The 21,909-nt window shown below is 36.4% G+C and overlaps 1 protein-coding gene across 5 annotated transcripts in view; it reads right to left on the bottom strand.

The window, feature by feature from the left end:
• Positions 1-21,909, bottom strand: part of CDH12 (cadherin 12) — a 1,055,333-nt gene that overhangs the window by 17,426 nt on the left and 1,015,998 nt on the right. For all 5 annotated transcript variants that reach the window (XM_055246743.2, XM_063619573.1, XM_055246745.2 and 2 more), the window contains one exon: positions 16,849-16,985. In XM_055246743.2, the coding sequence (XP_055102718.1) occupies positions 16,849-16,985 (137 nt within the window). The remainder of the gene's footprint in view (positions 1-16,848; positions 16,986-21,909) is intronic.

The following is a 21,909-nucleotide window of genomic DNA, read 5'->3' as shown; positions in this document are numbered from 1 at the left end:
ACGATAAAGGAATATTTTATGTTGCTTTATGCAAGAACATAGTTAACATAGGTGAAATTGACTAATTCCAACAAAATGCAAATTACCAAAACTGACTCAAGAATAAACAGAAAATCTTAACACAGTTAAAACAGTGAAGAAATGAACTTGTAATGAAAAATCTCACCAAGTAAAGCCCACACCCAGGTGGCTTCACTGAGGAAGTCTAACAAATATTTAAGGAACAAATAATATCATTTTCTTCAGTCTCTTTCAGAAATAGAGGAGGAAGCACTTACCGCCTAATCCTATGTACCTTGATAACAAAACTGATTAAAAATCACAAAAGCCAAAATCATTGACTATTATTTCTTATAAACATAAGTACAAACACTCCTTAACAAAATATTAGCGATTTAATCCCAGCGGCAAGTTATACAGATAATACATTATGACCTAGGGACACAAGGTTGATTTAACATCCAAGAACAATCTCCACATTAATGCAAGGAAGAACATAATGTTATAAGGCTATCTCAGTAGACTTGGAATTTGCATTTGAGAAAACCCTAGTCCATTCATGATAAAAACTCTCAAGAAACAATAAATAAAAGGCAGCTTCCCCAACCTGATAAAGTATGTCTATGAGAAACTAATACCATGGTAAAAGACGTTTTTATTCTAACACTGTGCACAGAATAAGAATATGTGCTCTTGAAATATATATATATCTCCAACATTGTCCTTGAGGGTTTTATGCATTGAAATCAGACCCAAATATAAATTTTTAAATGGTATCCAGGTGGAAAGAAAGAAATAAAATGATTATTGCTTAAAGATGACATCACCTTGTAGATGGAAAATGCTAAGGAATCTGCAAATAAACTTACAGATATAATAAAGGAATACATCAAGTTCATGGGATAGGAGATAAATGTAAAATGACAATTGTACACTTAATATACTAGCAAAGTCCAAATTCGTTAGTATATTAATTACCCTACCATACTCAAAGGAAAGGAGGATAGACCTCACTTCTTGACCAAAGAAATGTCAGCTTCACCGTCAGATAAACATGTCATAGAGGATAGATTTTTAGGTGTGACATAATTAGAATTTGTAATCGGAAATCTCTTTTAGAAATGGGTTCACTGGGAACTACCATTGCAACCTTTGATAAACCCTGTCAAACCTGAATTTTAAATATAAAAGAGAATTTAGGCATTATATAAAGTTATAGTTCTCATGCTGTTCTTCTTAGTGCTACGTGGTTTCATGAGGACTAAAGATAAGCTGTTAGCATTAACCACCATTTTCTTGTTGTAATCTACTGAGATTCCACATAAGATTTTATTTGACAAAGTGTCCTGATCATCTACAAAGTTTGAAAACTATAGATGCATAGACATCTACTTATAGATGAAAAACCTTGATATAATCTTTCCTATGATTTCTGTTGGAATCAAAACAGGAATCCAGATCTTCTCACGGTTTCTCAATGCTCTATGATAGCTATTAACTAAGAGAGCAAGAAGATGGAATGTCTGAAATCTACCAACATATGTGATGATCATGTATCCTCACTGAGTCACATTCAGAACTCATCTAGCCACCAGGCTATGAGGAAGCCCACTTTACATTCAAAGTACAAGGCAGAGCTTCTTAAAATTGTACCTAGTAGATGTGTTTCCAAGAACCAAATGAGAAGTGTGATTGAACATGTTTTGAAAACGGTAAAGTACTAATGAACACAAGGTTCTTGTTAGATTAAAATACACTGGAGTTATTTTGTTTCTTTATTTAAAAATAACATCTCTTTGGAATAACTGTAAGAGTTAAAATTCGGCCAGGCATGGTGGCTCACGCCTATAATCCCAGCAGTTTGGGAGGCCAAGGCAAGTGGATCACCTGAGGTCAGGAGTTTGAGACCAGCCTGGCCAACATGGTGAAACCTCATCTCTACTAGAAATACAAAAAGTAGCTGGGCATAGTGGTGGGTGCCTGTAATCCCCACTACTTGGGAGGCAGGAGAATTGCTTGAACCCGAGAGGTGCAGGTAACAGTGAGCTGAGATTGTGCCATTGCACTCCAGCTTGGGTGACAAGAGCAAAAGTCCGTCTCAAAAAAAAAAAAAAAAGTTAAAATTCAGTATTGTGATTTCTCAAAGAACTTACAACAGAATTACCCTTCGACCCAGCAATCCCGTTATTGGGTGCATACCCAACGGAATATAAATTGTTGTACCATAAGGACACATGCACGTGTATGTTCACTGCAGCACTATTCACAATAGCCAAGACATAGAATAAACCCAAATGTCCATCAACGGTAGACTGGATTTTTAAAATGTGGCACATATACATAATGGAATACTATGGGGCCATAAGAAAGAATAAGATCATGACCTTTGCAGAAACCTGGGTGGAGCTGGAGGCCATTATCCTAAGCAAACTAACATACGAACAGACAACCCAATGCCACATATTCTCAATTGTAAGTGGGAACTAAACTTTGAGTACATATGAAAACAAAGAAGGGATAACAGACATCAGGACCTACTTGAGGACAGAGAGTGGGAGGAGGGTGAGGATCAAAAAACTATTACCTAGCGACAAAATAATCTGTACGTCAAACTCCCGTGATATGCAATTTATATACATAACAAATCTGCACATGTACCCTTGAACCTAAAATGAAAGTTTAAAAAAAAAGTTAAAATTCAATTGTGTGACTGTGTTCTAAATTACAACTACAATAACTTCTAGAATGGAATCTTAGCCTTTTATGCCACGAAACTGAATTATACTAGTGCAAACTCAGTAAGATATAATAAATGAATGATATAGGTTGATACAGGCTTTCTTTGACTTTTCTCTTTAGTTCAGTTATTTTTAAATGGCACATTAAATTATTCCATGTCTAATATAATCTGTAGCTAGTCTGGGAAATCCATAAAGATAATTTATTTGCCAATATATTTCTGTGACTCCATAAAGGTGGATTCAAAGATTTTCTGATGGGCAATTGGTTGAGAGTGTTAAGTTTTTATTTAAGGACCTGGAATCAATAAAAAGGAGTGTCTGGGTTAAGATTAGGGGTTGTGGAGACCAAGGCTCTTATTATATAGATGAAGCCTCTAGGTAGAAGGCTTCAGAGAGAATAGATGGTAAATGTCTCTTATCAGTCCCAAAAAGGGACTAGATTCTTAGTTAAATCTCTCAGGCATCAGGAAAAGACCTGAAAAAGAAAAAAAATGACGTACAGAATGTAAATTTTCCCCCATGAGAAATAGCATTGCAGGCCCATTTCAAAATATGTCAAATAAATATATTTTGGGGTAAATTACTTTGATTCCTTTTAGGGCCTAGCTATCTGTCATGTCATGTGATGTCACTGGAGTCAGGGTGAAATTTGGTATCTTATTGCTACAAAGAGTCTGTTTTGTCATTCGTAAGATCTTTGTTTTAAAGTTATTGCTGATCAGTTGTGCCTGATTTCCAAAAGGAAGAGAGTATTGTGAGGCATGTTCGACTCCCCTTCCCATCATCATAGCCTGAGCTAAGTTTTTCAGATTTACTATGGAATCCTCTTGGTTGAGAGGAGGGGTCCATTCAGTGAGTTGTTGGGCTTAAAATTTTATTTTTGGTTTACACTGTAACCAACATAAATTTTCAAAAATACCGGTAAGATCAAGTTCTGTCTTTGATTATATCTCCTCAATGTGTACCTCTTTGCTTCAGGATAAAAATCAAAATATCAGAACATGCTGAGAAAAAAAAATCATATTTGTCATCTGGATTTTCTTCATTACTGGGAGGCAGAGGGTATGGTGAGAGACAGAGACACAAAGACCACACAGAGAGGAGTTTCACCTTTTACTCATACTCGGTTTCTTTTTTCTTTCCTATTCTGAAATCCTGTATATTTTTCTGAATATTTTATGCTTTCTTCCATTTCTAGAGCTTGATGTATGCTATTTCTGCCAACAAAAATATCTTTTTACCTTCTTCTTACTATTTTTCCCCTAAGTTTTATACTTCTCCATTTAGATGCCACGTTACTGTAGCAGATTTCCCAGGTATCTTTCTGTCTGCTCCTCTAACACCCTGCTGCTTTGCTTCTTTTCTGTGTTAACATTTTAGTGCATTGGGAGGCTAAGCCTGGCAGATCACTTGAGGTCAGGAGTTCAAGACCAGCCTGGCTAACATGGTGAAACCCCACTTCTATTAAAAATAGAAAAATTATCCAGGTGTGGTGGCACACACCTGTAATCCCAGCTACTCGGGAGGCTGAGGCTCAAGAATCACTTGAACCTGGGAGGCGGAGGTGGCAGTGAATAGAGATCATGCCACTGCACTCCAGCCTGGGTGATGGAGCAAGACTCTGTCTCAAAAGCAACAACAACAACAACAACAAAAACAAACCATTTTAGTGCAGTATTCTAATTGCCAGTTCACTATCTCTGATGTCCATTAGGCTGGAAGCTCATCTGAGGAAGACATTAGTGTTTTGTAAAATTTGTGTCTAGAGAATAAATAAATGAGTACAAAATGTTGTTGTTATATTCATGATAAATATTTTCTTGAAATATTAATACATAAAAGTTATGATGGAATAACGTTGATTTAAGATATATTAATTATGTACATATCCATGTGTTCCAGAAAGTATTATAGACCATGAGATTTAAAGATGTATCAGAGAACATCTTTTTTATTATTGAGATGGAGTCTCATTCTGTTGCCCTGGCTGGAGTGCAGTGGTGTGATCTTGGTTCGCTGCAACCTCCGCCTCCTGAGTTCAAGCGACTCTCCTGCTGCAGCCTCCCTAGTAGCTGGGACTACAGTCACAGGCCACCACGCCCGGCTAATTTTTGTAATTTTAGTAGAGAAGGGGTTTCACAATATTGGTCAGGCTGGTCTTGAACTCCTGACCTCAGGTGATCCACCCACCTCAGCCTTCCAAAGTGTTGGGATTATAGGCATGAGCCACTGCGCCTGGCCCAGATAGTGTCTTTTATACTAAGAAGTTTATACCAAGAAGTATGAACTTATAAGTATCATCACATACTGTATCATATTTAATCTATACCTATAGTAATTAGATTCAATATGATATAGTATATGATGTCAACAAAATAACATTTCCATGTAAAAACATTTTCTAATTATGAATTCTCTCTTGTATGTGATGTTAAAAAGAATTTTATCTACATGTCTAAACATAATTTTTTTTTTTTTGAGATGGAGTCTCGCTCTGTTGCCCAGGCTGGAGTGCAGTGGTGCAATCTCGGCTCACTGCCAGCTCCGCCTCCCGGGTTCAAGCCATTCTCCTGCCTCAGCCTCCTGAGTAGCTGGGACTACAGGCACCCGCCACCATGCCCAGCTAATTTTTTTGTATTTTTAGTAGAGACAGGGTAAATATAATTTTTATCCAAATTTCAACCTTTAGGTGAAAAGTTCATCATGTAGTTTTAATTTCCTGTGATAATCAGATACTAATTAGGAAAAATATAAGCCTGGCATTATAGTTGTACATGTGATTTTGATGGAGCAATTAGATTGATTTAAAGTATTCCTAAGCAGTTTGATTACAGTAATATACCCAAAAGCAGTTGAAAATTTAAGATAAAATATAGTCTATCACAATATAAATTTGGATTTCATTACATTTACATAGCATATAATGATGAGAAAAATGGTATTATTTCTAAATTAAATTGACGATTATGGTGATGTTAATGATTATTATTTCCCATGTATATGATACATTACAGTGCTTTACGAAATGATGTGAAAACTTTGTTAGTGATTCTCTCTTCAAAGTATTACTCTTCGAAGTTGTGATTTAATTTGAGTGTCAACTTGATTGGATTGAAGGATTCAAAGTATTGTTCCTGGATGTGTCTGTGAGGTTGCTGCCAAAAGAGATTAACATTTGAGTCAGTGGACTGAAAGAGGCAGGCCCACCCTCAATTTGGGTGGGCCCCATCTAATCAACTGCCAGTGGGGTTAGGATAAAAGTGGGCAGAAGAGCGCAGAAGGACTAGACAAGCTGAATCTTCTGGTCTCCATCTTTCCCCTGTGCTGGATCCTTCCTGCCCTTGAACATCAGACTCCAAGTTCTTCAGCTTATAAACTCTTGGATTTACACCAGTGATTTCTCTGGGGCTCTTGGGCTTTCAGCCACAGACTGAAGTCTGAACTATTGCCTTCCCTACTTTTGAGGTGTTGAGACTTGCACTGGCTTCCTGGCTCCTCACCTTGCAGATGGCTTGTTGTGGGACTTCACCTTGTGATCGTGTGAATCAATTATCCTAATAAACTCCCCTTCAGATATTCATCATTCCTAGAAGTTCTGTCCTTTTAGAGAACCCTGACTAATTCAGCTTTTAGTATCAGGAGTGGCTCTAGATAAATAGAATTATAAGGATGGGTTTCTTTAGCTGGTTTGGGGGTTTCTGTAGTTGCCTGCTTATAAGATTAGACTCAAAAATGCTAAGGACTCTGCTTCTAATAGTATGGAGAACACTGATAGTCCTTAGTATGAACTGTTTAGAGAGTTATGCAAAATAAATGAATTTTATACTCCTGATTCATTGCTCATGAGAGGCAAGGAGTTTTGTGACTCTATACATAATACCTTTGACCACATGTGGAGAAGCAAGAAACATAATGAAGTTAGTTGTTTGCTGGACACAGTGATGAAAGAAAACAACAAATTCAGAGTCTACCTCCTGGCTCCAGAAGCAGATACTGAGCCTCAAATCTTCTAAGATTGCCCTGAATGAGAGTCTTATCTCCTATAGAGAAAAAGCTGAAATTGTGGAAAATCAGACAAAAGGTCTTATCATGAAAGTGGCTGACCTGCAACAAAAAGTACATGCACAGGCCAGGCGCGGTGGCTCATGCTTGTAATCCCAGCACTTTGGGAGGCTGAGGTGGGCGGATCACTAGGTCAGGAGATCAAGACCGTCCTGGCTAACATGGTGAAATCCCATCTCTACTAAAAATACAAAAAATTAGTCAGGCGTGGTTGTAGGCGTCTGTAGTCCCAGCTACTCGGGAGGCTGAGGCAGGAGAATGGCCTGAACATGGGAGGCGGAGCTTGCAGTGAGCCGAGATAGCGCCATTGCACTCCAGCCTGGGCGACAGAGCAAGACTCTGTCTCAAAAAAAAAAAAAAAAAGGCACATGCATAGCCTTGTCAGGTGATTACTTTTAAAGTGAGGGCATTGGAAAAGAAAGGGACCCTGCAACTTGGAATGGGAACTGATGAGAGGGCCCTGATAAAGGTGAGGACACTGAGTTTGTAAACCCTGATAAGCCATTATTCTCAGAGGAAACAGCTTTCCCATCCCCAATGGTGGCAACATCCCCTCCCCCACACACACTGCCATCAGTCTTTCCACATTTGTCTGAGGAGATAAACCCTGCACTGCCTAAGGCAACAATGATGGCATAATTATGACCTTATTATTGTCTTCATTTGGTGATTATGTATGATTTCAGGAGATGTGTGTGGGTTCAAGTTGACAAAGGGTAGACTTATGATAGTTAATATTGAGTGTCAATTTGATTGGATTGAAGGATGCAAATCATTGTTCCTGGGTGTGTCTGTGAGGGCATTGCCAAAGGGGAGTAACATTTGAGTCAGTAGAATGGGAGAGGCAGACTCACTGTCAGTCTGGGTGGGCACCATCTAATCAGCTGCCAGCATGGCTAGGATAAAAGCAGGCAGAGGAACATGGAAGGAGTAAGCTCACTGAGTCTTCCTGCCTTCATCATTCCCTTGTGCTGGATGGATATTTCCTTCCCTCAAACATCAGACCCTAAGTTCTTCAAGTTTGGACTCTTGGACTTAGACCAGTAATTTACCAGGGACTCTTGGTCCTTCTGCCACAGGCTGAAGGTTGTGCTATTGGCTTCCCTACTTTTGAGCTTTTGGGACTCGGACTGGTTTCCTGGCTCCTCACCTTGCAGATGATCTATTGTGGGACTTCATCTTGCGATCATGTGAGTCATTTCCTCTAATAAACTCCTTTTCATATATCCATCTATCTTATTAGTTCTGTCCCTTTAGAGAACCCTAATATACAAGTACTAATAAAATATTGGCAATTCTAGTATAAGCCACACTTATCTCTCTTTGAGAATACAAAATAATTTTATATAGTTACTTGGGAAAAAGAAAGGAAATTAGAACACAGTAAATAAACTACCTACACTCATGTAAAACAAGGCATTTACGAAAAATAAGAGGAAAGCAATAATTTGGGCAATTGAAAGAAGAAAGGATTGACATCAATTTGGAATTGAAACCAATGGTTATGTTTAGTCCTGAAAAGTCAACTACAGTCTTTGAGTAAGTACATATATTCATGGTAACTGATTCCACTCTTTTGTTTACTGAAATTTGAGAATGACACAGTGGGTACCAAATCAGTGTTCCTTGGAGTTACTCAGGGAGCTTGTTTGAAATGGAGATTTCTTGGCAGTACTCCCAGAAATTCTGATTCACCATGACTTGAAAGAGGTACAAGAATCTTCCCTTTAGGAAATGTTCCAGGTGTCTCTGATGCAGGTGGCTGTGATTCACATTGAGGAAGGCCAGTAAAGAAGAAAAGGCCAAACCAAGGATGCCTATTCTCAAAGTGAATAGAACTATTAGTACCTTTTTTGAAAACAAGTCTGGCCAAATTAAGGAGGAAAATATTTCTGCCCAAACACCACAAAGAATCCACACCTCTTTGTCACTTTGTTTCTCATAAGGTTAACTATATAGTCACCCAGGTGAATACACTGTAAGCCAATCAGTGCTGGCTCACAGAAATGCAGGCCTAGGAACAGATAGGAAAAGTTGGAGAAGTGAAATGCTTCTTTGGATCCATAGTAAGCTGGGGACACACAGGTAGAGGAGATACAGTGAGGAGGGCAGACTCATAGTCGCACTTGAAAAACTGCAGATTCTCACAAGTCTTTTAAGGCTTTGTTGAATGAAGCCTCAGCCTCCTTTCTGAATGTCTACTCCTTGACAGCAACTATACCCCACTGCTTGCAATATCTGACCTCAACATGACTTTTCATATCTATGCCTTTGCTTAAAATGTTTCCTCAACCTAGAATAGCCTCCTTCCTTCCATGATGATTTTCTTTTTTTTAATCTTTTAAATCCTCAACTCATATGGAGCTTCCTATGTGACATACTATGTTTAAGTCTTCAAAGTAATATTTTTTTCAAAAATAATTACTTATTATATTCTTTCTGGGAGCACTCTGAATTTTGATTTTATATTTAATGTATTTAGCCAGATTGTTGCATTTCTCATGACATTTTCAGTGCCTAGAGGCCAACGAATATGGTTTCTAAATTTTTTTCTTTTTTCAGTTGACTTGTCTGATTGCCAAGAGCCCATATGGTAGGCAAGCTTCTATAATGGCTCCCAATGATCCCCACCTCCTGATATTCACACCCTCGTGTAACTCCTTTCCTTTAAGTATGGCCTGAATCTAGTGGCTTGCTTCCAATAAAGAGAATGTGGGAAAAGAGGAGATGTCATTTCTGACATTAAGTTATAAAAAGCTGACTTTCATCTTGCTGGCACTTTCTCTTTCTCTTGCTCATTTTGATCATGCCAGCTGCCATGTTACAAACTGCTCTATGGAGATGCTCCTGTGGCTGGAAACTGAGGGCAGCTTCGGATCAAACAGCAGTGTGGAATAGTTGCTCGCCCAACAGCCTACAGCACACTGAATCTTGCTATCAACCACTGAGTCAACTTAATTGCAGTCTTATAAGAGAAACCTTAGAGACCAAAGATTCACCATAAATGGATTCCTAACTCTCCTAACTGTAAAATAATACATGTTGTTTAAACTACCAAATTTGTAACATAGCATAGGTAACTAATACCTCATGCATAAAGAGTAGGTTTTTCTTCTAAGTTCTTGCATTCTTCCTCCCCAAGAATTGAAGACCTGTTCATGAATAGCAGTGTAGTACCTGAGAACATCTTTCAAAGAAATGTTGCTGTCTTTCCACCCTTAAAATCTAAATATGATCCACTTCCGATTACCAGTATTATGCTCCACCTATTTTTACGATATTTGTGACTTCATCTTCTATTTATGTGCCATCCTCCACCCCATTTATAATTAAGATTACCTTATTCAAGGGCACCATATTGAGAGTGCCATATGCTGCCTGCATCATTGAACATATTTGCCAGGAAGTCTTATTCCTTCCCACACTCTGCCCTGATTTTGAAGGTCTACATTGGTTCATACATCTTGTGTGTCTGAACTAATTCTCATCACTCAATCACCCCAAGACAGGACCTGTGATGGCACCACTGAGCACAAGGTGAAAAACACATAGTTTGCATATCATAATTACCACGTATGTTTTTGTTCATCAGTTCCCAACTGAGGTATTGAGAAATTATTGATAATGAGGCTGTATTTTTTCAATATTTCAAAAAGTCTGGCATATTAGATATTACATATCATTTCATTATAAGGTTAGTTGACACATCATTTTGTAATTATATCAACTAAGTGTGCTATTATGTTATCAAATTGTCACTCTGATTAATTAAACATAAAGTTATTTAATAAATATTGCTTAAATAAGAGTATGATATCAGGTAGACAAACTCTTTTAATGTACAAGGGAAATTATCAAAAAAGATCCTTCACAATTAAGTTATTAGGAACTCTTACTGTAGCTTGAGACCCTGGTAATTCACATTTATTGAGCATAGATAGAAATCTACCTAGCTATACCACTGTTATGTACATAACGTTACATACATATTTTTCTATTCTGAGTCTCTGTTTTTTCTGTCTAAAATGCAAATTTCTATTGAATTTTGATGTGTAAGCCATCTAATAAGCTTAAATATAGATAGATAATAAATATATATTTCACTTCAACTATAGGTACTTGCAAATAAAAATATTTAGTCTTTTTTACTATGTTATTATTTATCTATGCAATGGAAATTACTTTGATAATCGTTACCACTAACTTTTTTGTTTTGTTTTGTTTTGTTTTGAGACAGAGTCTCACTCTGTCACCCAGGCTGGAGTGCAGTGGCATGACCTCGGCTCACTGCAACCTCCGCCTCCCGAGTAGCTGGGATTATAGGCGCCCGCCACAATATTCAGCTAATTTTTGTGTTTTTAGTAGAGACAAGGTTTCACCATGTTGGCCAGGCTGGTCTCGAACTCCTGACCTCAAGTGATCCTCCTGCTTTGGCCTCCCAAAGTGCTGGGATTGCAGGCATGAGCCACCATGCCCAGCCTACCACTAACATTTTCAAGTTAATATTTTAACTGACACATACAATTGTATGTATTTACCATGTACAATACACTGTTTTGAAGTATATATACATTGTAGAATGAGTAACTCTAGCTAATTAACATATGCCTACCTCACATAGTTATAATTTTTGTAGAAACATTTTATATCCACTCTGTCAGAATTTTTCAGGAATACAAGATATTAACTATAGTCACCATGTTGTGCAATAGATCTCTTGAATTAATTTCTCCTATCTAAGTGAAATGTTTTCATGACTTGACCAACATCTCCCAATCACACCCCCTAAATTATTTAAAATAAATAAATGAAGCATGGCGAATACGTTCCCTGTGAAATTGTTGTCAGTCTCATCCACAGAATGTGTTTTGGAATGAGAGACTCCAGGGCGTTGGTCCGAGCCTGGTCATCATTAGCTGTGTGACACTGAGCTACAGACAAAGTATCTCTCAGAGTCCATTCCTCATGCCTACAATGTGAACAAGAATATTCACTTTGCAGGTTCATTGAAAGGATCAGATGAGTTAATGCATAGAAAGCTATTAATATAGTTTATTACTTTATTCTATTGTTAGTTAATGTTATTCTAGAAAAATTAGGTACTCACTTCTCATATGTTCTGATAATATCATTCCATAGCTGACTATTTGGCATATAAGCCGAAAAAAAAAAAAAAACTTCAGAAGATTCTGCCAGAAAAATCTATATATTTTTTTTTGTTTAAATTCTTCATGACCCTATTGTGGTCAGTCCTAACCTTTTTCAACCCCTCTCTGAAGTCTATATGACCGTTCACTTAAATCTAATTTCCCTGGAATTCAGCATAATTTGCATAGTTATTACTTACCAAAATTTACAAATCTGGTCAACTTATAACTACTACTAAATTGTAATGCCCTTAAGAATAGATATCATTCCTAATCAGTTTTCTCCTAACCCACAACAAATAATGTTTTGCTCATAGATAGTACTCTATACAGCCGATACCAAAATATGCATGAATTTATGTTGAATCTGAATTATAGGTACCCATCTTGAAATTTGATTTTCTGTACATATGAGGATAATATTACTTTATGTGAAATTTTAAAAAGTTACAACATAAAATGGCTCTATATAGAAGATAACCTTAAAAATTAATTACCTAACAACTTAATCACAACTCATAATGATACAACTGTATGTAAACATTTTTTCATTATAGCAATTAGTAAGGGAACTCACTGCTTTTTTTTTAACTGATTCCACAATAAATGGGTCCAATTCACTGCCATTTGGATAACTAATAGGACCAAGAAAAGCATTGTCTCTGTTATCATCTTTTTATTTTATAATCATATAAAATATATTCTAATGATTTAGTGAAGTTATGTTTAGTTATATTTATTTATTTATTCACTTTCTTTTTCCTTTTGTTAATTTTGTTTTTCTTTTTTGAGACGGGGTCTCAGTATGTTGCTCAGACTGGTCTTGAACTCCTGGCCTCAAGTGATCCTCCCACCTCAGCCGCTTGAGTAGCTGGGACTACAGTTGCAAGCCATCCTGTCTGGCTAGTTATCTTTAATTAATGACATTTGTTAAAGTAACACAAAACTCCTAGAAACATTTGCATGTTGAAACTTTCTGATAATTTGAATGAAGTAAAGTTTGGAGACTCTGTCTCATTGAAAATACTCAAGGTTAATATAATAAAAACAGCAAAGCAGTAATACATAAAAGAATTATTAGAAGTCTAATAAAATTATTTGGACCTCCAACTATAGCAACACTGATTAATGACTGCTTTTTAATAAATTGGAAGTTGTTCAATCACCGTGCCATTTCACTTCACCTGAGAGTTTTTATAAAAGGGTCAGAGCCAAAACATATGCTAGTTCAATTTGCAATAAGGTATACTTAAGCAATTTCATTCTTCTTGGCAGAGCAACTATGGGCTATTCATTTCTCATTTATTCACGATGATGATATTCCCTGCTCAGCTGGCTAGTGTGATCAATGAAGACAGTCTTAGGCATTAGGATATGAATAAAGTTTACTTTTAAGCTGTGCATTCACACAAAATAAAAACCTATGATTACCTACTCTTCTTATAGAATCTTTAATTACCACATGATAGTGTTTAGCTTCTTTATTTATCATACAGATATATAGTCTTTGTCATACCCGATTTCCTTTATGGTTCTAATATCTTTACATTGGCCACTGAGTAGATACTGGAATTAACCAGAAGTCCATTTTAGGAATATTAGTTTGGTATCACTCTTAGATAGTGCATATATTGTGTTAATTTGCCTAAGTCCCAGTTCTGCCTATGACCCAGTGAGGAGCAACATAACTTATTAGCCTCCATACCCTGTGGATTCCTAATTTTCATTTAGGTAAAAACTCTAGCCAGCAGGTGGCAGTGTGACAGAGCCCGCAGATGAACCAATCATACTGATAACTAACAAATTAGGATTCTAAGATCTAAACTTTCAGGGACTAATAATACTTGCTTCCACTATAAAGGTTCATACTTCCTTCCATTTTCTAAATTGTTGAAGCTCAAGGCTCTGAAAGGAGACACTAGACCTTATTGTTATAAGTGTCTTCAATACCATAATTGCTTTGATAGCCCAAGGAGCCATTGGAAAGAAAGAGACCTGCCACAGCTACAGTAGAAGCAATCAATAAACTATCTGAGACATCCATCTAGAGTGAAGGCACACAAGCCTACTATCCCTACATCAAGAAAATATGCACCTGATTTGTGTGTGTATGAATAGGAAGGTTTAGGTTAGATTAGTTTTCTACTGAATAATCTTTTATTATGGACAACATGTTTATGATAAGTAGAAGTTATTGAATGACCCCTGGTCAGTTGTCATTTATTGTATCCCCACCATTGGAGTGAAAGTAACATGGTTCACAGAAGTCTTCTATTCTGTAACTTAGACAACTCATTTTCACCATATTTCTCAAAGATCTTAGAAAACAAAAGTGGATTTTTAAAATTATGATATATTTTAGCTGTCTCCAAATTCTGCACAAATGAAATAAATGAAAGCATGAAATGAATGAGGAAAACATATGTAACTATAACAGAATGTGGTATGGGAGGGGAGATAGATGCCAGGTATGAAAGGAGACTTGGGGAAAACAAAGAGAATAAGGATGGGAGCCCTTCAAGAAGGGGAGACTGTCATTCTCTTCTCCCTGTAATATGGCTGATTGGTAGCTAACTCACTGATCATCCCAAGCCTAACTGCCCAAAGAGGGCAGATATGAACAAAGACGGCAAGGCAGAGGAAACCTGCACTATAGCGGCAACCTATAATGCACCTGTTTTAACGTCATAAAGATGAGTGAATTTCCCATGGTCAACTAGACACAGGAGAAAGGAGCTAAAATTGAGAAATCGTGCTATTGATTTACCCAAAAAGGCTGCCTGCTAAGCAAGGGGGCTCTAGAATTAAGAAGTTATAAGGTCTACCACTGGTTCCCATGTCAGATTCCTATGTGGAGGGGACACCCAGAGCCCCCAACAGCAAATAATTCACAAAATTACATGAGAATTAGCATTTGAACAACTGTCTTTACTGCCATTCCATTTTAGCCCTAAAAACAGTGGGAACCAAGCCAGGCATGGTGGTTCACTCCTGTAATCTCAGCACTTTGGAAGGCTGAGGCAAGTGGATCACCTAAAGTTGGGAGTTCCAGACCAGCCTGGCCAGGGTGGTGAAACACTGTCTCTACTAAAAATACAAAAATTAGCCAGGCGCGATGGTACATGCCTGTAATACCAGCTGCTTGGCGGGTTGAGGCAGGAGAATCACTTGAACCCAGAAGGTGGAGGTTTCAGTGAGCCGAGATAACACCACTGCACTCCAGTCTGGGTGACAGAGCAAGACTATGTCTCAAAAAAAAAAAAAATAAAAAAGTGGCAACCAATGGAGCACTATATTGGCACTATATTCATAGAGATTTATGCATTTTAAAAATTTTCCTCTTTACTTTCTATTGCAAGAAACTGGAGAATCAATAGCCCCACCCCCAAGGAATGAAAGTTCTGATTATGTCTTTGAGTTCTTCAGATATCTGTTCCCATGTATCAGCAGACATCAAAATGTAGTTGCTTTCAATAAATGTGAAATATTGTAAAATTGTGACAAATAATTTTTCATATTTATTACAATTTTGTGGGTAAGAATTTGGGCAGGATTTGACTGGGTTAATATTCCACTTCACATGGCATTGATGAAGTTTACATTGTGGTATTCCACTAGCACAGTGGACTGGACTAGAGGCTCCAAGACAGCATCATTCACATTTCCAGAACACTGGGAGGTATGGTTGGAAGGCAGAGCTGAGCTGGAATTGTCAACCTGAGCACCGCAACGTGGCCTCTCTAGTATGGCAGCCTCCAGGTAGTCAGACTTCTTACATGACACTTCGGAACTCTAAGTGTTCCAATGAGCAAGGCGGAAGCTGCATGATCTTTCATGTTAGACTTACTTTTAATAATCAAAATAAACTAAAAGTAATGGGATCAGCTAAAGATATCACGAAGGTGTGGGAACGGGTATCTGACTATTCATGTTTGTACAGAGTTGTTGAAGACAAACAAAACTGTTTCATGTTTGCATCCCCACTGAGTTGGACTGATCAAAACCCTTCAGCAGAAATGCTCACAGCTATTTCTTGCATGGAAAGTTGGAATTAGCTGCTAAAGTGTTACAAATTTGCACCAGATGCACAAAATAAAAGAAGAAGGAAGCAAATGGAAGAGGTTCAGTTGAGATTTTTTCCAAACTTTTCAAGAGACCATAAGTAAAAGGAATGGGGAGCTGCACTTTTGTTAAAAACAATTATCTCAAGAGCCAAACGTCACCACTGTCACCCTGATCCATTACTTGAGAAAGTTGTGATAATAACCTTCATTGTTCTGCCAAACAAATAAAACCTATAATCACTCTCAGTCTAGAGGATTCTCTTCTGAACCAAGCAGAAACCAACTCAACAAATAATTCCTAATAATAATAAACATTTAGAGCCACTCCTTGAAGAATTGCAGTTGAAACTCCTGTATATTCCACAGTGATAGTCATCAAAAATAAATTTGAATAAAGGGAGAGGAAGGGAAGATGTATGAGTTTTTAAATACTCTCTTCAATGTCAGAAAATATTTCAGAATGGGTGATTTTACATGATAATTATTTCCCCTCGCCTGGCCCTGTGAAATACTCACTGATATGTAAAAGGAACCTATGTGGAAGAGAAATTAAAACTCAGGTGAATTTTTGACGGCAAAGCATAGAACAAGATGAGGTCACACAATGAAATGCACTACTAGATATTCATGCAATCCTGCAAACAGGACTCATTGGCAGCTGTCACAGTTTCTCTGGACTTATGCTGTGAGGAAAAGAAACAGGTTTCTGAGTTTCCCCGCGAGACCACTCAGCTGTCAGTCCAAAAATGAAAAACATCTCAGCAGGGACTCGTTTAAGAGTCTTAAATCCAAAGAACTGCAGTATAACATTGATTCTGTCCATGCCATACTTACTAACTTTACTTGCAATTATGGAGAAATTATACTGCGCAGTGCTTTCTCTGTCTAGTAATTCATTAGTGGCGATGGTTCCTTCATTTCCATCTATCGTAAAGTAGCTGTCCCCATCACTCTTCCAATCTATGAAGTATCTGTATATGAAAAGAGTAGATGCAAATGTGCAACGATTACACGTTAATCATAATGGTACTTAGGCTAACTTGACACAGTTCCTTATTTTTCTCCCTGTAGCTATTACCCACCTTGCAATAAAGAAGAGTGTAAATGACAGCTTCTTTATTGCAAAGTCAGTATGCTCAAGGGGAAACTGGAAATAATAAAAGATTTAGTACTCCTGTTGTTCATATTATTTTAGGGTCTTGACACCTTGAAAGCTCAGCAGAGACTAAAATTCCGAAGCTGACCATGAGTTTCCTTAACCTGCTGAATATTAAAATTTTTTCAAGCAGTAAAAAATTCCTTAACAGTGGCTCTGACTGTGTAAATAGGGTTGAGAGAAGCACCTGGAGACAACTACAAAGAACCCAGGCCAAAACAGAGGTAGAATCTTCGTTTCCAGAGATAGATAGAAAAATAACATCATGGAAACAAATGGTAAATTTTTTAACTGACAATTTGGTAATTATACAAAAATATTTCCTCAAACACATATAAAAGGGTCATGGCTGTTTTATTTTGTTATGTATTTTGTTGTTTCATTGTTGTTTTACTACATATCAGGTCAACATTAAAAAAACAGTGACTTTGGATAATGAGGTCTCTTTATCTTGTTTATTATGTGACATATTTGATAATAATGGATGCTGCCCTATGTGAAGCAACTGGACTAAAAATTCCAAGAAAATGAATAGCAAAATAGAAAATGCATGTATTTAAATCTTTAAGTAACGGTAGATATATGGATCGATATTATGTGAAATTCTTTTTCCAACATGTGTTTTCAATCATAGCAATCATTAACATTTTTAAATAGGACCATTTGATAGACGTTATTCTTAATGCTTACACATTGAGAATAAAAATGTCTGAAGAATAGTATTATTAACATATTTTACATATGAGAAAACAGAAAGCATAGAGACATGAAGTAATTTGTCCAAATTAACATAGTTAGAAAGTTTTAGATTGATGTTTGAACCAGGTCATCAGTGTTTCCCATGTAATTATCATTACACAGTCTTACCAATTTTAAATATAACATTTTATGGGAAATGATTTTGCTAATCAAAAGGCAGAGTACTCAAAATATTTGTCATCATTTTATTCTAGCCTGGAACCAAAGAGAGGTCATTTCAAACAATGGCTGAAAGCAGATGGCATCATTGTTAGTCAGCCCCTTGGAATCATCACTCCAAAGAAAGTGTTCATTGTGAAAAGTCAGTAAAGGGATGTGTATCTCAGCATAAAAAACTATTTATTTTGACAAGCTGATTATTTGAAACTGTAGCAGTTTGTATGTTATTTCAGTTCTAGATCACTTGCATTTACAAGTGAAATATATCTGAAATATATCATTCCACACTAGTCTATATCTGTTAGTACAGTTATACCTCATTTTATGGCTCTTCACTTTATTGTATTTCACTCCTATTGCCGTTTTTATAATATCTTGCAAGCTTAGTAAACATATTTAATTTTTTTAGTTCATTCAGCCTAATGCTGAAGTGGAATTTGCAATACATAGATTAACCACCACTGAGATGCAATGAAATGTAGCATGAAGCACAGTATAGACAGAATTAGGGTGATATACATTTTATTAACTTACCATGTGCAATTAGTTTAGGGATCTTTCATTCCAATATCTATTCTCCTTATGTTCTATAAAATTTGGAAAATAATACTTCCCTAATAGTGTAACCATGAATGTTGTTATAAAAATGAAATAAGATAAAGTATATGTTGCATAGGGATAGAGTCATGTGTATCAGCGTGTCAGTTTGTGTGTGTGTCCTTTTCCCCCTTTCTCCCTGTCTCCTTTCATATTATTTTGTATTACTTCACAGATAAAAACTCTTCCTTACCCACACATTTTCTTATCTGGCATCAAGTCGTGGCACACATAACCTTCAACTTTCTAGTACTTGAACTACGAAGCTCCCACACAAACTCGTAAAGTACAAACCATAAACACAAATATGCAGGCTCTATTTCACACAATGGTGCGTCTGTTTGGCTGTCATTCGCTACTTTCTGGTATCTAATTTTTATCTCTGTCAACTTGTGAGACTTGGCAAGCTCCTTTCTCTGCATGATATCCTCCAACAAAGCTTTATATCTTCTGGAACACGGCTGAAACCCATTTGAACAGTTTCTACTCAGCTAAGCATCTTCAGCATCTTCTCATAGTTAGCCAGGTCTTAGACTACAGGCCTAATACTAGCTCCTGGCATCTTCCCAGTGCTCTGTCTGTATGTGACTGACTAAAACCTGTGCCTGACTAAAGCACAAATATTTTCTATTGTGATATAATATACTGAGATATATATATAGTATAACAACTGAGAGACATTTATAAGAAAAGATCATCAATGAACTTGCAACGAAACCATTCCTACATTTTCATGGCCCAGATCTTAAAGGCATAGAAATTTTGAGGAGTTCCAACCTCACAGAGTGAACCACCGCGTTGCTGCTGTCGTGTTGCAACAGTCTACTTACAATCTAAGGATAAAATATTATTGGAATTGCAACTAATCACGACAGTATAACATGCACTGTGTAATTTGGCCTAACAGATGAGTTTCAATGAGCAGAAGACTTAAACGGAAAGTATGTATGAGTCATCTCATACTTATTTGGTGAGTAGATGGGATTTAAGTGAAAAAACAATTATATGATTATAATCTGTATATAATAAAATAAACCTAAGTTCATACAATTATGGACAGTGATTGTTGCTAAAAAAAAAAGGTTTTAACATTTGAATAGAAATCAGAAATTAAAGCATTAACCTAGTCTGTGCAGGCCATTTGAGAGAGTATGGTTTTATTCCTATACTGTAAATTAGTTTTCAGAAACGCCTTTAAAATTTTTATTCTATTTATTAGGTAAGCATTTCCCTTAAAATTGCACTTTTCAATTTGCTTAATAACTTTCTCACACCATCAGTGGAAACGCTAACTTTGACCCTGTCCCAGTTCTCAACTACGTGTGTAAAAAGAACTTGATGGTATAAAATTACTCTGAAAGTATTACACCTCATTGTTTAACAATAAAAATATGGTAATAATGATACAGGTCAAGACAGAAAATGTTATTTTGTTAAGATAATGATAGTAGATCAAAACGTCTTTACTCTTATCTCTTCTTAGTTGCCAGTGTTTTTTTTTTGTCTTTTGGAAGACAATTAAAGAAAGTAAATTCAGTTCAATTCATTTTAACAAACATTTTACTGAGCACCTCAGCCACCTGCAACAATATGTCAGTTGTAATTTCTCCATCAGCAATCACAAATAAATCCCACTATGTTCCTCTCAAACTTTTTAAACTACCAGTTCCTACTTTCCTATCAGTTTCTCTTTTTTCTTATCTTCCTCCTCATTTTTTCTTTCCCCTTACTAGACTTAAAAGTTGTATCTTAAATGGTTTAGATGGTTTCTATTGCTTGTTTTAAATGTTTGATGAGAAACTAAATATTTACAAAAGTATAATTATGTAATAAAAGTAAGTCTTCTGTCTTTAAACTTCCCATTTGTACACACGCAATATGATTAAAATAGATCTCTAAAGAAGAAGAAATATACCATAATCTACATAATGTTGAAATTATAATTGTTATATTTGTATTTTCCTCCAAGTTGCTTAAGCTTTCCTCTGCCCTTTTTTTTTTTTTTTTTTTTTGGAAGAGTCATACACAGTCTTCTCACTCTGTATTTTCTTACGGATCTGCAAGTTAACTTCAGACTCTCTTCTACTCTGCCATTCTGTTGGTTATCTGACCAACGTATTTTGTCTTTAACTCAGAGCAAAAATAACTTTATCTTTGACAAGAACTTCTTCTGCCCCCAAAGCTTTACGCCTGTCCTTTAGTTTGCAGACACCTTGGAGCAGCTTGCTCTAATAGGAAGAAAATGAGGTTTAGATAAATAATGATTAAATCCAGGCTCTGTACTTAATAGCTTTCAACATCCTGAGTCTCAGTTTTATCAGATAATAAAAAATGCAGACTGTAATACCTGACTAAATAAGTAAAGAATGTGTGCGGTAAACGTTGGTATCTTCTGCTTAGAAGTATCTTTGACTCTAGATCTTCAGAAGTCCCTTATTTTGGACTTGGTTGTCAGATCATTTCATTTTTTTTTTCCTCCCATTCATGTCACAGAACTTTCCTAATTTACTCAGAAATCAAAGGCACCTTTTTGCTTTGCTCATGTTCTCCCCATAAAGACTTGCCAAATCCCTCTAGACAGCATCTATTACTTCCTTCTTACAAAACTGTACCATTTTTTAAACTTTACTTACTACATATTTGAATTGGTGTTAACAGTTTCTCTCAAATGAGAATAGCAAAAAAACTATTTTGTGTTGTTCATTATACAGTGAGTTTCTTTCAAGTATGAAGAGTTCCTTACTGAATATATTGTTCTACTCATAATACAGTGCACTTATATGTGTGAATTGAATTATTTTATCTGACTTTTCTTATTGATAATGTCCTGGTCATATTTCAAGCATGGAATACCTTAATTTACATTTTTAAATATTCAAACATATTTATTCTGAAGTCCTTTTGAGAGAGCTTCATTACAACTATTTTGTTGAACTAAGTCCAAAGCCTGTTATCCCAGGTCACCACTGGATTTATTTACTCTTCTTAGGTCATGGCCAAATGGCTCTGAAGAACGGCGCCATTTTACGTAGAGTTGCTTACCATTTGAAACCCAAATATAGACATCATATTTAAAAGAAAGCTTTTATTTTCCTCCTTTTCCTTCGACCTAAGCTCGCATTTCCTGCTTGTGATTAGTCTACTGTTTAGCTAATTTGCACTCTGAAAATTACTCATATTCTCTTAACTGAATGCTCTGGAATAGCTTATGAAATGGATTCATT

The sequence above is a fragment of the Symphalangus syndactylus genome, chromosome 16 (genome assembly GCF_028878055.3).
Source record: "Symphalangus syndactylus isolate Jambi chromosome 16, NHGRI_mSymSyn1-v2.1_pri, whole genome shotgun sequence".
NCBI classification, from domain to species: Eukaryota; Metazoa; Chordata; class Mammalia; order Primates; family Hylobatidae; genus Symphalangus; species Symphalangus syndactylus.
This window is presented reverse-complemented; position numbering and strand designations above follow the sequence as displayed.